Below are 17,068 nucleotides of genomic sequence, written 5' to 3'. Positions count from 1 at the left end.
TTCCTCTTTTACACTATTTATTTTATTTCTTATTGTAATTTATAGTAATTTTTATGTCTTGCTCTGTACTGCTGCCACAAAACATTTCACAACATTTGAGCGATAATAAACCTGATTCTTAATCGATTATAATGTGATTGGTACATTGGTGAACGCTATTTCCATTATATGGGCTGCACAATGGCAATAGGAACACCTGTTCAATTTGTTTAAATGTAACTTCAGCCTGAAGCTAAAACATGATTTTCTATGATAAGAGGTTTCTTAGAAATGTAATTATCATGCCACTGCAAAACTACCTGTGCCAGAAATAAATGTGCACCTAGCAGAAGTGAAGAAAGGGGTCAGAGGCCCAAAGTCTGTGAGTCCAGGCCAGGGAATGGAGGTTGGAGGCCAAGAGGCAGCCTGTGCCGGGGTTGGAGGGTTTTCTGTGTGAGTGGGTGGGCAGGAGGATTGGAGGAAAGGGGCTTGTTTTACTTCACAAACACGAGAAAATCTGCAGACACTGGAAATACAAGCAACACACACAAAATGCTGGAGGAACTCAGCAGGCCAGGTAGCATCTATGGAAAAGAGTAAACAGTTGACGTTTCGGACCGAGACCCTTCATCAGGACTGGGAAGGGAGAGAAGTCAGAGCAAGAAGGTGGAGGGAGGGGAGGAAGAAGTTTTACTGTTATTGTTAATGTGTTGTTGCTGATTGCCTCATTCTGCTGAATACTGTGGGTATATCAGGTTGGCACTGGCACATGTGGCAACACTAGGGAGCCGCCCCCAGCACGTCCTGGTATTGTGCTAGCTGCTAACGCAAACGACCTACTTCACTGTTTTGAACCTAGAAAAGTCCCATGGCTGTGCACAGAGGAACGAAAGAACTAGAACGGGGTATGAGCTGGTGCACTGAAGACGGATTTTCCCCATACTCCCCTGAAGATCGTAAATGGAGATAGGATTTGGATTTAGCTTTTCCTGCTAACTATAGTGACAGGCAGAACGGTTGGAAGCCTGGTGTTTGCGAGTCTGAGAGTCTGGGGCTGAGGACTGGAGGTTAGAGGCCTCGAGGTGGTCTGTCCTGGGTTGGAGGCCTGTGAGGGGTTTATTTGTGGGCATGCTTAGCTGGTACCAGAATAAATGGCTACACTGGTAGGCCGCCCTCAGCACGGGCTTAAGTTTATTTTTTATTGATTTAATTTGTTTTTATTTAGAGATACAGCATTTGGGGATGTGGGAGGAAACTGGAGCACCCAGAGACCACGTGGTCATGTGGAGAATGTACAAACTCGGTACAGAGAGTGGCGAGGATTGAACCCAGGTTGCTGACGCAGCAACAGTGTTATTCTAACTGCTACGCTACCATGCTGCCTGTAAATTGTGTTGGTTGTTAGCAGAAACGACACACTCGCTTTGATGTACATGTGGTAAGTAAATGAATCTGAAACCATCCATTTCAGAGGTCAGTCCAGGTTCTGAAACCTCCCTGAGTTTATCAATCCAAATTACAGGCTTATATTAAAATTAAACGCACGACTTGCGTGCCCAAGTTTCTCTGACAGCCATTGCCATTGAGACGGACAAGAGCAGTATGTACGTGAGGACAGCCCATTCTGTCTGGAAATCTCATCACTCTACAACTCCCTGTTCAACTGTGCTATGAGATTACCTCCATCAGAAAGATTGCAATGGAAGTTCACAGCCACTCACTCAGGGGAAACAAGGGCCAGAAAAGAAATGCTGGTGTTGTAGGCAATGCCCGCATCCTGAAGGAGACACAAGAGACTGCCGATGATGGAATCTGCTGGAGGAACCTAGTGAAGTATTGAGGTTTTGACCAGAAATGTCAACAATTATGAGGGGTACAGATAGGGTAAATGCAAGCAGGCTTTTCTTCCCCCTACTGAGGTTGGGTGAGCCTAGAGCTAGAGGTCATGGATTAAGGGTGAAAGGTGAAATATTTAAGAGAGCTCTGAGGCAGAACTTCTTCAATCAGAGGGTGGTGAGAGTGTGGAACGAGCTGCTAGTGGAAGTGGTGGATGTGGGATCGAATTCAACATGTAAGAGAAATTGGATAGGTACATGGATGGGAAGGCTATGGTCTGGGTGCTGGCCAATGGGACTAGGCAGAACAATGGTTCAGACCAGAGAAGATGGACTGAATAGCCTGATTTGGCACATTAGTTTTCTGTGACTGACTGTAATTCTCTTCCTCATACAATCTGCTGACTGCCTGCAGTAGATCGCTTTTTGTACAAATCCTGAATAAAGATCCTGTTGACAGAGTTACTGATCTGAAAAGTTAATCATTTTCTTTACAGCTGCAGTCTGACTTACTGAATGTCTTGCATTTTCTACATCCAGAATCTTGTTATTTTATATATAAGTCACTAATTGTTTTCCAATCCCACTATTAAAAAGAGAAGCTACTCGAAATCTACTTCCAACCACAGCACTTTACAACATTCCACATACGTTCCTCGAAGATCAGCCCGATTACATTCACAACTTCTCTGCTGATAAGAAACAGAGGATTATCCTCAGACGTTCTGGGGAAATGTTGGGCTTGTACATTAGGATCAAGCTCGAGAGATCGGCCCTCAAACATCAGCTCCTGAAGATCGGGTGCGATGTCCGTCTGCTTATAGACCAAGTCAGAAAACACGTGGGCCCTGCAAAGGAAGAGAGAAAGTTATTTAATTGCATGGTGGAAATCAGAAATTTATATGCAGCAGTTGTATTGTAAAATTGTGGCAATAAGCAGCATAAAATCTACTTTATAAAATCACTAAGGATTTTACAACTCACATCCTCAGTATTACTTATTGACACAACTTGCCTTCTTTGTTTGCCAGTTTTTGTTCAGTGTTTTTATAGATTTTGCTGTATTTCTTTATTTTCCTGTGAATATTTGCAAGAAAATGAATCTCTTGGTAGTATAAAGTAACATATACGTACTTTGCTAATAAATTTACTTGGACTTTAATTCACTAAGCTGTTTGACTGAAGAATATGCAATATCAGATTAAGGTAAACTGTCCCACCATTCAATACAATCGCGACTGACCCTGTTTTTGACTTCATCTCCATTTACCTGATCAATAACTATCAAGTTCAATTCCCCATCAGTCCAAACTCAAGTCATTACATATATTCAAATTAACCCAGTAAACCATCTCTGGATACATTTAATGACTCTTTTGGGTAGTAAACACCAAATGAATAAAACCCTCACTGGTCTTTAGAATTCTAAAGTCCACATCTACCCACATGTACACCTCCAGAAGATAACTTGGTCCAGGAACACCTCGGGGATTGTGAAACGGGCCCAGCAGAGACTGCACGTTCTGAGGAAGCTTAAACAAGCATCACTCCCCACTAACATCTTAACTACATTCTACAGAGGAGTGGTTGAGAGTGTGCTGACCTTTTGCATCACAACCTGGTACTCCAGCTGCAGTGCTGCTGACAAAAAAGCCTTGCAGAGGGTGGTTAGGGGAGCGGAGAAGGTTATTGGGGTCTCCCTACCTTCTGTCCAAGACCTCTTTCAGAGTTGATGCCTCCAGAAGACACGGTACATCATTAAAGACCCCTCACACCCTCTCCATGAACTGTTTGTTCTTCTGCCATCAGGCAAACGTTACAGGAGCATCAAAACAAAAACCACAAGGCTACTAAACAGCTTCCTCCCACAGGCAGTCAGACTGCTAAATAGCTGCTCTACCTGACTCTGCTTTGGACACTTTTAACTTGCACTGGACACTTATAACTTGATTTTAACCGACATGTGGCTGTTGTGTTTTACTATTTATTGTTGTGTTTACTATTTATGGTTGCGTTTGTTATAGACAATAGACAATAGGTGCAGAAGTAGACCATTCGGCCCTTCGAGCCTGCACCACCATTTTGAGATCATGGCTGATCAACTACTATCAATACCCGGTTCCTGCCTTGTCCCCATATCCCTTGATTCCCCTATCCATAAGATACCTATCTAGCTCCTTCTTGAAAGCATCCAGAGAATTGGCCTCCACTACCTTCCGAGGCAGTGCATTCCAGACCCCCACAACTCTCTGGGAGAAGAAGTTTTTCCTTAACTCTGTCCTAAATGACCTACCCCTTATTCTCAAACTATGCCCTCTGGTACTGGACTCTCCCAGCATCTGGAACATATTTCCTGCCTCTATCTTGTCCAATCCCTTAATAATCTTATATGTTGCAATCAGATCCCCTCTCAATCTCCTTAATTCCAGCGTGTACAAGCCCAGTCTCTCTAACCTCTCTGCGTAAGACAGTCCAGACATTCCAGGAATTAACCTCGTGAATCTACGCTGCACTTCCTCTACAGCCAGGATGTCCTTCCTTAACCTTGGAGACCAAAACTGTACACAATACTCCAGGTGTGGTCTCACCAGGGCTCTGTACAAATGCAAGAGGATTTCCTTGCTCTTGTACTCAATTCCCTTTGTAATAAAGGCCAACATTCCATTAGCCTTCTTCACTGCCTGCTGCACTTGCTCATTCACCTTCAGTGACTGATGAACAAGGACTCCGAGATCTCTTTGTATTTCTCCCTTACCCAACTCTACACCGTTCAGATAATAATCTGCCTTCCTGTTCTTACTCCCAAAGTGGATAACCTCACACTTATTCTCATTAAACGCCATCTGCCAAGTATCTGCCCACTCACCCAGCCTATCCAAGTCACCCTGAATTCTCCTAACATCCTCATCACATGTCACACTGCCACCCAGCTTAGTATCATCAGCAAATTTGCTGATGTTATTTTCTATGCCTTCATCCAAATCGTTAACGTAAATGGTAAACAGCTGTGGTCCCAATACCGAGCCCTGTGGCACCCCACTAGTCACCACCTGCCATTCCGAGAAACACCCATTCACCGCTACCCTTTGCTTTCTATCTGCCAACCAGTTTTCTATCCATGTCAATGCCTTCCCCCCGATGCCCTGAGCTTTGATTTTACCCACCAATCTTCTATGTAGGACCTTATCAAATGCCTTCTGAAAATTGAGGTACACTACATCCACTGGATCTCCCCCGTCTAACTTCCTGGTTACATCCTCGAAAAACTCCAACAGATTAGTCAAGCATGATTTACCCTTGGTAAATCCATGCTGGCTCGGCCCAATCCTATCACTGCTATCTAGATATGCCACTATTTCATCCTTAATAATGGACTCTAGCATCTTTCCCACCACCGATGTCAGGCTGACAGGTCGATAGTTCTCTGTTTTCTCCCTCCATCCTTTCTTAAAAAGTGGAATAACATTAGCCATTCTCCAATCCTCAGGAACTGATCCTGAATCTAAGGAACATTGGAAAATGATTACCAATGCATCCACAATTTCCAGGGCCACCTCCTTTAGTACCCTAGGGTGCAGACCATCTGGACCTGGGGATTTGTCAGCCTTCAGTCCCATCAGTCTTCTCATCACCGTTTCCTTCTGAATGTCAATCTGTTTCATTTCCTCTGTTACCCTATGTCCTTGGCCCATCCATACATCTGGGAGATTGCTTGTGTCTTCCTTAGTGAAAACAGATCTAAAGTACTCATTAAATTCTTCTGCCATTTCTCTGTTTCCCATAACAATTTCACCCAATTCATTCTTCAAGGGCCCAACATTGTTCTTAACCATCTTCTTTCTCTTCACATACCTAAAAAAGCTTTTGCTATCTTCCTTTATATTCCTGGCTAGCTTGCGTTCATACCTCATTTTTTCTCCCCGTATTGTCCTTTTAGTTAAGTTCTGTTGTTCCTTAAAAACTTCCCAATCATCTGTCCTCCCACTCACCTTAGCTCTGTCATATTTCTTTTTTTTTAATGCTATGCAATCTCTGACTTCCTTTGTCAACCACTGTGGCCCCTTTTCCCTCCTTTGAATCCTTCCTTCTCTGGGGGATGAACTGATTTTGCACCTTGTGCATTATTCCCAAGAATACCTGCCATTGCTGTTCCACTGTCTTTTCTGCTAGGCTATCCATCCAGTCAACTTTGGCCAGCTCCTCCCTCATGGCTCCATAGTTTCCCCTGTTCAACTGCAACACTGACACCTCCGAGCTGCCCTTATCCTTCTCAAATTGCAGATATGTTATGATTGCACTTGCCCCTGGGAAACGCTGTCTCATTCTGCCCTGCACAGCTGATGTATGGTTGGAATGACAATAAAGCTTTTGAATCTTGAATCCAAATATATTCACAGCTTCTCTGCTCCCAGGATCTTCACCTGGCTGACCACTCATTTTGAGATGATGTCCCTTTCCATTGGGGGAAACACTTTCACAACATGAACCTCACAAAGCACCCTTAGAAACTTGCACACTTCAATGAAATGCCATCTTCTAAATGCCAGAAAGTTTAGCCCACCCTGCTCAAAATTCACAGAACAGCCAGTGAATTCTGGCATGATGTGCATGCATATGCACAATATAACCTATATATTAGACATACTTGCGCACACGCCCACAGGATCTCACAATTCTTCATTATAATGACCACATATCTGGCCATGGCCTCCTCTACTGCCATGATGAGGTCACACTGAGGTTGCAAGAGCAACAACTCATTCTTTTCTATATGAAATCTCCCTTAGCTGAAAAATCACTCCTACACCTAGCATAATTTTATGTACATACTATCAGTCTATGCATATAAGCTAATCTTACGTATATATGGCCTCTTCCAGTTACTTGTACATTGTGTTTTATAGGATTGCTTTTATAATTACATTTATTAAATTTTTTGTCTTTTTATTGTATGCGTTTTTAAAAAATGCTGCATCAGATCCAGAGAAACAATCATTTTGTTCTTCGCTACACTGGCGTACTGAAGACTGACAATAAGCAACCTTGAAACTTGATCTTGCTGTCGAAATTGCAATTCCTCCCCCTAATGGTCATGACATAGCTTTGCATTTCTTTTAAGTTTTATATCCACTCAGTTTGTGATGTGGGGAAACTTCACAAATCATCGGTGAACACTCAGCAAGTGTTGTCAGTAAACTACAGCATCAATAATTTGGTCCAAATCATTAAAATGAGGACAGAATCAAAAGTAATATCCTGCCCAATCATTCTCTTGCTCACTGTCTCCAGTCAAGATCCAAAATTGGGGCTTATTGTCATTCTTTAGTATACACATGTAAAGGAGAATGAAATAATTGTCACTCTGGATTCAATGCAGCACAAAAAAAACAGTAAACATAAAGAACACAATAAAAAAGAACAAAATCAATATAAATACATTAGATTAGCTTACATACATAGACCAATTGCACTTACATAAGTGACATTAGGTACAGGAGGATAAGGTGACTGACGTGAAATGATAAAGTGTGGACAAGTGTAAGGCTGTGGTGGACAAACTAGCACATTAGCTCTCTCACACACAAACATATTACAATGATGAGAACTTAGAATCAAATGTAATATCCTGCCCAATCTTTCCCTTGTTCACCATCTCCACTTGAACATAATACTTGATTTTTAACTAACAGCGAATAAACTAACTTTAATAAACATTACGGTCTTTCACTCACACACACGCAAACACAAACATGCAACAAAGATTAGAGTTTAACAAAGAAGTTAGTATTTTTCTCAAAATAAAATCAAATCATAAGGGGATTCAGCAGCACCTATGGAGGCTGTGTAATCAGTAGCATTTCATATTGTGAACCTCATTAAAGTGGTAAGAGTCATATCCTAAACATCAACACAAGAGATTCTGCATATTACGGCTATCTTGACACATACATACACACACACACACACACACACACACACAAACAAAGCTACAGGAACTCAGCAGATCAGACAGCAACCCTGCAGGGGAATTAACAGTCAATGTTTCTACCAAGGCCCTTCATCAGAACTGGACAGGAATGGGGCAGAAATCAGAATTAGAAGGAAGGAGTACAACGTAGCAGATGATGGGTGAAACCAGGTTGGTAGTATTGGAGTATAAAAGTATAAATTGATATATTGGAGTATAAAAGTATAAATTTACCAATTTGAAACTTGCTATTTGCTATGCATGTATCTTAAGAATGTAGAAGACAATGGCGTGTTAATGAGAGGTAGCTACAAAGAACTTGCTATTTGCTATGCATGTATCTTAAGAATGTAGAAGACAATGATGTGTTAATGAGAAGTAGATAAGAGATATAGATTAGAACATAATTAAGTCACATAATCCTAGGACTATTATTTGCTATGCATGTACCCAATTTGGTAGGAGACTGAAGTCTTAAAAAATGTAGAAGACAATGGTATGTTAATGAGAGGTAGCTAAGAGATATAGATTAGAACATAATTAAGTCAATTGATAGAAACAATAGGGACATGATGAACGTGTGGTACATGTAATACGCAACTATAGATCGATTACATATGCTAATGCAACTGGACCAGGAGATTGCTATAAAAAATGCTGTGTCCGGGTGTCGGTGGGCAATCAGCGACTAGCTCAATGACTGTCTCAGCTTTGATTTGCAAATTAAAATTTAACCCTTCTTGAAGAATCTTCTGCGTCTCTTGGTCATTTGTGAGGCACGAAAAACCACGACAGTAGGTGGGGGACGGGAGCTGAAGTAAGGAGCTGGGAGGTGATAGGTGGAAGAAGTAAAGGGCTGAAGATCTAATATGAAAGGACAGTGGGTCATGGAAGAAACTGAAGGAGGAAAGGTAGATGAGGAGAAGACAAGGGTAACTAGAATGAGGGAAATCAAGAGAAAAGGGAGGGGGAGAAGTTACCAAAAGTTTGAGAAATTAATGCTCATGCTATCAGGCTGGAGGCTACCCAGACAGAATATGAGATGTTGCTCCTCCAACCTGAGTGTGGCCTCATCGTGGCAGTAGGGGAGGCCATGCACTGACTTGCTGGAATGGGAAAGAGAAGTCGAATTAAAATGGCAGGCCACTGGAGATACCATCAACAGAACAAGGTGCTCAGCAAAGCAGTCCCCCATCCACTGGTTTAGAAGGACAATTTAGAAAGATAACTTCATTAATGTGAACATAAATAAGTAACTGATTATTAACTGGAGTGCAACAAAAGGAGAAGTTGCCTGTTCTGATATCAACATCTATTAAGTAATCGGACAATTAGTCACTGACCCATTTACTAACAAACAAAAAACGGCAAAAATATTTTTGCTTCTCCATTACATAGTTTCCAAACAAATGTTGTGAACAGAATTCTCATGTGAAGGCTTGCAGGCCTGAGATAATTGTGAGGTTTCTCACTTCAAAGTACGTACGTGTTGTAGCCTTGGATGTAAATCTTGTGCAATGTGACCTGTTGCAGAGAGAATACATGGATCACGATTCGGTGCAGAACGTCATTGGTTTCTGCAAAGAACTGATCAAATCCCCAGCACTTCTCCTGGTCAGCCTCGAGGATATTCGCCAGGATTGGCGTCAGCAAGGACTGCAGGCCTCTAGCAGAGAAAGAGCAGCAAAATTATCCAAATTGAACATACAGCAGTACAGCACAACACAGGCCCTTCAGCCCACAATGTTGTGCTCACCTTTGAACCTACTTTATGGCATGCAGGCATACTTTCAGCACCAACATAGTATACCCTCAACTTACTAACCCTAATTTGTATGTCTTTGGAAAGCAGGAGGAACCGGAGCACCTGGAGGAAACACACTCGGTCACTGAGAGAAAATACAAACTCCTTACAGAGAGCAGTGGGAATTGAATCCTAACTGTGATTGCTGGCACTGTAAAGCATTAGGCCGGCCACCACGATACAGTGCTGCACCATACCGAATCAGCGTCAAGAGCAGACTTACCTAGAAAGGTTGCAAGATATTGGTAACTCGCGGTGCCAAGTTATTGGTCCGTTTTCTGATTTCTGAACTCCAGATACCGTTCCAGAGGGTTTCTCAGTGATTATTCTGTACCTAAAGTTGAACGGTACAATTACTTCCTCAGATAGGAAAATATTTCACAAAGTCAGGTGCTGTTAACCGTGCATGGCCAAGAGTCAAACGATTTACACCATGCCTTTAAGATCAAGTGGAGATGGAGCTGGGAGCAGGAATGAGAAGAATTAGAGGAACAGATGAGGTGTGATAAAAAGGCAACATGCAAAGACTACCTTTCAAAGTTCAAAGTATGTTTATTATCAAAATACGTACATGCCACCATATACTACCTTGAGATTCATTTTCTTTCATGCATTCACAGATAAAACAGAATTACAATAGAATTAATGAAAAACAATACACCAAGACTGACAACCAACATGCAAAGGAGGACAAACTGTGCAAATAATTACATAATACTGAGAACATGAGTTGTAGAGTCCTTGAAAGTGAGCCCATAGGTTGTGGAATCAGTTCAAAGTTGAGGTGAGGCGAGTAAAAGCAAGGTTTAAGGTGATGTCCAGTTAAGTATAGTTTACCATTAGTGTGCAGTCAGCCCAGGCAAGTGAGGACTTTGAAGGGCACACAAAGAGACCTTTTGCACAGCAGGAAGCTCGAAACAATTGGCATACCAACACAAAATGAGGATACAAACAAAGGATTCCAGATAGAGACCATTACAAATTCTTAAGAACTATTGTCATTTAACATGTAGATTCGATTGCCTATTAAAACCGTTTTGTGATTGGTGACTGACCATGCAAATAAGGAAGTTGAACATACACAAGATTACCAGTTGAACAAAATCTGGATCCAACTTGTCAATTCTGTATAAAAATTGCATCTTTTTGTTCAAACTTCACAACAGTTTGGTGTTCTCCTTGTGCAGAAGTAAATAAAGTGTGATTGAGTGCGAGTTTTCAGAGTCCATTTAATCGGTGACAACATAGCAACAGAATGGCATGTTGTGGAACGGAGAAAAGAATGATTTGCCAGTGGAATTGAGATTGGAAGTAATTTCGGGGAAATTGGGGACATGGAAAGAGGAAGAGCTAATGAAGAACTTTTACACAAGGAAGGGGAGGGGTATCTTTTACTCAAAGAAACGGAGAACCAAATGGCTATCAGAAGCACTTGGTCTCCACAGCCATCTGTAGCAAAGAATTCCAGAGTCTCTCTGTCTAAAGAAATTCCTCCTCTTCTCTGTTCTAAAGGGGCATCTCTCTATTCTGAGACTGTGCCCTCTGATCCCACTACACGAAAAATCCTCTCTACCTTCACTCTATCTAGGCCTTTCAATATTCGATAGGTTTGAACAAGATTCTCACTCTTTCTTCTGAACTCCACTGAGTACAAACCCAAAGCCATCAAGTGCTCCTCATATGTTAACCTTTTCATTCCTGGAATAACTCTCTAGATTCTCTCCAATGCCAGCATGTCTTTTCTGAGATGAGGATCCCAAAACTGCTCCCAATACTTCAAGTGTGATTTGACCAGAGCTTTAGCATTACATTCTTGGGGAGGAAGGATGGAATGTCACAAGGCAAAGACATAATCAGGAAATAAAACTGTTTGGAATAAGGATATGAGCAACATAATTCGGAGATGTTGCAGTGTCCAGCACAACAGGCAGCAAAGGGAACATCAGATGAATCGAGTCTGCACACAAGTAGAGGTGGCACTAAGCAGCCTTGGCAATTGAATTGTAACATCAAGCCTCACTGCAAATTGTTTGGTTTCAGTGAATAGCCCAAGGGTGGGGATGGAAAGCAATTTGTTTTTCCTCAGAAAATCAGAATAACTTTGATGTTTATGATGACTCAAACACTCTTTGTACCCAGAATTACTCAAAGCAAAATTGGTCATGTGGCTCCACACACAACAAAGAGGTATTCATGTCTAATGCTCAATAAATCTCCCTTTCTCTAAGTTTAGAAATACACTGAAATTTAAAAAATATAAACTGCTGAAAAGAAACAACCTCAGATCACCGACTTCCACATTATTTTGCCTTTGTACTCATTTCCAGTATAACTACTTTAACGACTGCCATTTGTGATAATGATCAAGATGATCTCAGCAGACAGGCAGTTCATCAGCTTTCTCAAAGTGACTTCAGATCAGAGGCAAAACTGACCCAAAGTAGAGTTTCTTATAAATTCTGATCTAAATCTCTTTTGAAAGCCTCGTTTGTACTAGTCTGCAGCACCATCCGCTCAGCACGTAACTCAGCTCCTCCACATGGAAGAGCTGGATCTTGTGATAAACACTGTTCGTTTGCCCCAATGTCCATCCGTGATACCTTTGGCACAGCTCAAGAGGGACAGTGGAACTTACATCACTTCCTTATTCCTGCGGGGTCCTTCAAACGGTCTGAAAGGGAGGCTGCCAGTGGCTGCGTGGTAAAATGTGACTCCAATGCTCCAGAGGTCCACTGTTGCTCCATACGTCTTCTGATGAGGTTTTCTCAGCACAGCTCGCTCATACATGTCTGGGTGCTAATCAGATTTTATTGATCAGGTCAGATGTTTGGTGAACATAGAACTGAAGAGCACAAACCCCTTCAGTGCAAGCAGTCACTGCAACCCAGCTAGTCCCATATCCCATTTCTCCATGTACCTATCCAAGCGCTTCTTTAACGATACTATTGTGCCTGCCTCAGCAGCTTCCACATACTCACCACTCTGCATAAAAAGTTGTCCCTCAGGTCCCTTTTAAATCTTTCCCTCGTCACTTTAAACCTGTGCCCCCTCAGCTTTGGAATCCCCCACCCTGGTGAAAAGATTGTTACTGTCCACCTTAGCTAGACCGCTCATTAGTTAATAAAGCTCTAGAAAGTCACCCCTTACTCTCTCACATTCCTGGGAATAAAAACCCAGCCTGGCCAGTCTCGTCCTATAACTCAGACCCTCTTGCCCTGGCAACATCCTCAGAAATATCATCTGCACTCTTTCTAGTTTAACCACATCTTTCCTATAACAGGGCGACCAAAATTGCACACAGTACTCCAAGCGCAGACTCACCAATGACTTATATAGCTGCAACATAATGCCCTTTACTCAGTGCCCTGACTGATGAAGGCGAGTGTGCTAAACACCTTTCGCACCATCCTCTATGCTCATGATGCCACTTTCAATGAACTCTGTATTAGCACTCCTGGGTCCCTCTGTTCCATTACACTCCCTCATGCCCTACCTTTCATAATACGAACCCTACACTGGTTTGACTTTCCAAAATATATTACCTCACTCTTATCTGTATTGAAACCCACCTGCCACTCCTTGGTCCAATTCCCCAACTGATCAAACCTACAACAACCTTCTTCATTATCAGCAACATCTCCTCAATTGTGTATCATCCACTAACTCACTGATCAAGCTTTGTGCACTTGCATCCAAATCATTTCTATAAATAATAAGGGTCCCAGCACCAACACCAGTGAAACAACAAACTTCGCAACACTTAGTAGATCAGTGATAACAAACCCGACTGATCTGACCAGAAATGCACTCAACACTCCAGCTGTGGTGTGACCAATATTTTGAAAAGCTCGCTACTTTAATAACCTGTGCCCGATTAATGAAGACATTACATCCAATAAGCCCGCTTCATGCCCCTATCTACTGGTCCTGACACCTTCAGAGATCATTGGATTTGGATGTGAAGATCACTCTGCTCAACACTCCCTCGAATCCTACTTTTCACTGCATATGTTGGTCCTCCTGAAGTGTATCACTTCACATTTATCAGGATTAAAGCCAACTTGTTAGTCCTTTGTCCACATTAGCAATTCTTTGAAATCGTCCTGCACCCTAAGACTACCCTCCTCACAATCAACATCAAGTTTCATGTCACCTGTGAACTTTCTCACTGCACATTGCCTCACCAATCCTTCCCTCTTTTTCCATTCCCTATCCTGGTGCCCCTCCTCCTTCCCTTTCTCCCACGATCCACTCTCCTCTCCAATCAGATTCCTTCTTCTTTAGTCCTCTACCCCTTCCACCTATCAACTCTCAACTTCTCCCTCCATCCCTCCCTCCCCCCCCACACCCACCTTGCCCCTGACCTGGTTTCACCTGCCATCTGCCGACTTGAATTCCCCACCCCCAGCACCTTTTTATTCTGGCATCTCCCCCCCCCCCCCCCTCCTTTCCAGTCCTGAAGAAGGTTCTCGGCCAAAACATCGACTGTTTAGACCTCTCCATAGATGCTGCCTGACCTGAAGAGTTCCACCAGCACTTTGTTTGTTACTACCTCACTATTCCTCTTTTCACAATATTTACTTTATTTCTTATTAGAATACTTTATTTTTTGTCTTGCACTGTACTGCTGCCACTAAAAGAACCACTTTCACAATATACTGTATGTCAGTGATATGATTCAGATTCTGTTATGAAGAGACTAGGCTTTTCCGGGTATAAATTAAATCTTAATAAGAGTGAATTGTTTCCTTTAAATAGACAGGTTCCAATTTATGGAAATTTACCTTTTAAATTAGTTAATGACTCTCTTATTTATTTAGGGATTAAAATCACAAAAAACTATAAAGACTTATTTAAGGTTAATTTTTTACCCTTAATTGGTCAAATTAAATGTTTGTTTACTAAGTGGTCACCATTATCTCTATCTTTGATAGGTCGGATTAATGCCATTAAGATGGTTATTTTACCCAAGTTCTTATATATATTTCAAGCGGTACCAATTTTTATTCCGAAATCTTTTTTTTCTAATGTTGATTCAAAAATTTCCTCATATATATGGCAGAATAAAAATCCTAGGTTAGGTAAAATATATTTACAGAAGGCAAAGAAGGAAGGTGGATTGGCATTGCCTAATTTTAGATTTTATTATTGGGCAGTTAATATCCGATATTTGATATGTTGGTTAAACGATTGGGATATATCTTTTAGCCCTCATTGGGTGAACTTGGAAATTAATTCTGTACAAGGATTCGCATTGGGTTCTATTTTAGGGACTTCTCTTCCCTTCGCTCTTTCTAAATTGCCGAAACGAATTAACAACCCGATAGTTAAACATACTTTACGTATATGGTTTCAATTTCGGAAATTTTTTGGGTTGACTCAGTTTGTTTTAAATATTCCTATTGTATCCAATTGCTTTTTTTATCCTTCTATTATAGACCAAGCTTATTCAGCTTGGAAGACTAAAGGATTATTACGTTTTTCCGATTTATTTTTAGATAATTGTTTTATGTCTTATGAGCAATTATCTAATAAATATAATTTGCCTAGATTTCATTTTTTTAGATATTTACAGATCAGGAATTTCTTAAATACTGTACTTCCTACTTTTCCAAATTTTGTGTCTTCAGGTATTTTGGAAAATTTGTTTGAACTAAATCCTTTTCAGAAAGGGCTAATATCAAAACTTTACAATATAATTATGAAGATACGTTCAGAGTCCTTTCATAAGACTAAAAATGATCGGGAAAGAGAACTTAACCTTATTATCCCTATTGAGAATTGGGATAAAATTCTTCAATTAGTTAATACATCATCTATATGTGCTAAACATTCATTAATATAGTTTAAAGTTGTGCATAGGGCTCATATGTCCAAGGATAAATTGGCTCGCTTTTATTCCTATATAAATCCTATTTGTGACAGATGTCATTCTGAGATAGCGTCTTTAACTCATATGTTTTGGTCGTATCCGCTTTTGAAAAAATATTGGAAAGATATTTTTGATATTATTTCTGCGGTATTGAACATTGATTTACAACCTCATCCTATTACTGCAATTTTTGGTTTACCAGTGATGGACTCACTCCATTTATTCCCTTCTGCTTGTCAAATGATTGCATTTCTTACATTAATGGCTAGAAGATCTATTTTGTTGAATTGGAAAGAAATTAATCCTACCGTATTTCATTGGCTTTCTCAAACTATGTTATGTTTAAATTTAGAAAAAATTAGAAGTGTGGTATTTGATACTTCTATTAAATTTGATAAGATATGGAGAACTTTTATTCAATATTTTCATATGATGTAAATGACCTGTTCCAAGCCTATTTATTTTTCCAGTTTCGATTATATATATGTTGAGAGGATCGGAGTTGACGACATTGATGAATTTCTATTGTTGTGAGATATTATAAACAACCCTTTTTTCCCCTCTTTTCTTTTTTCTTTTTCTTTTTTCTTTTTATTTTTTCTTTTTCTTTTTTCTTTTGTTTTTTTTCTGTATTAGCTATTAGATTAGTTTTTTTTTGCATATTTTTTTCTCTTTTTAAAAAAATATATATTATGATATACCTAGGTTTGACTTGCTTATTTGTATATTGTATTGTTTATGATTTGGGAATACTCATTTATATTGTAATTATTGCTTATGTATTCTCTTATGTTTAGTTTGAAAGTGTATGTTTGTAATCCCATTATCTATGTTTATTTTATTTTGCTGATATTAATAACAATAATAAAAAGATTGAGAAAGAAAAGAAAGAAGAGACTAGGCGTTCCATGTGATCCATAAGGCACAGCACATTGAAGCCATTCGGCCCATTGATCTTCTCTGCTATTCTATCATGGCTGATTTATTACTCCATTTCAAGAAACATGTTATTGGCTGTAAGGTGCCAGTGTGGAGCCCATTTTTCAAATGAGTGGTGAAGGGTGGAAAAGGGAGAGACACCCTGGGTGAACTGGTGAGAAGGGGAAAGGATTACAGGGAGTTGTTCACCCAAAATTGGACAACTCAGTGCCCATACCATTGGGATATGAGATGGTGTTCCTGATAAGAAACCCAATTCTGATGCTTGACTTTTATAAATATTAAACATTTGATTTGCATGAATATTATAAAGGTCAAGATTACCTTATTTGTCACACGCATGTTGAAACATACAGTCAATGCGTTGTTTGCATCTATGGCTAACCCAGCCTGAAGATATGCTGGTGACAGCCCACAAGTGATACCAAGCTTCCAGTGACAGCCTAACATGCTCCTAACCTGCAGACCTTTGAAATTTTTGTAGGAAACTGGAGAACTTGAGAAAACCCACGCAGTCACAGGAAGAACATACTCCTTACAGACAGTGGCAGGAATTGAACCCCATAATAGTGTAATGCCTTGTTATGCTGTCAGTATTTCATTCAGCAGTTCTGTAAGAGCCGTCTGTTCTGCTTTCAGCCTGTTTGGGTTATTGTTGAAAATAAGGGATG

General features: G+C 40.6%; 1 protein-coding gene across 2 annotated transcripts in view; it reads right to left on the bottom strand.

Moving 5' to 3' along the window:
- The window catches only part of tbk1 (TANK-binding kinase 1), a 60,382-nt gene that overhangs the window by 29,144 nt on the left and 14,170 nt on the right, over window positions 1-17,068 (bottom strand). For both annotated transcript variants that reach the window (XM_073058803.1, XM_073058802.1), the window contains exons 6-9: window positions 12,222-12,382; window positions 9,810-9,920; window positions 9,269-9,448; window positions 2,466-2,662 (exon numbers count right to left, since the gene is read on the bottom strand). In XM_073058803.1, the coding sequence (XP_072914904.1) occupies window positions 2,466-2,662; window positions 9,269-9,448; window positions 9,810-9,920; window positions 12,222-12,382 (649 nt within the window). The remainder of the gene's footprint in view (window positions 1-2,465; window positions 2,663-9,268; window positions 9,449-9,809; window positions 9,921-12,221; window positions 12,383-17,068) is intronic.

This window comes from Hemitrygon akajei, chromosome 10, assembly GCF_048418815.1.
Source record: "Hemitrygon akajei chromosome 10, sHemAka1.3, whole genome shotgun sequence".
NCBI lineage: Eukaryota > Metazoa > Chordata > Chondrichthyes > Myliobatiformes > Dasyatidae > Hemitrygon > Hemitrygon akajei.
The sequence above is the reverse complement of the archived record's forward strand: the minus strand, read 5'-3'. Positions and strand labels throughout refer to the sequence as shown.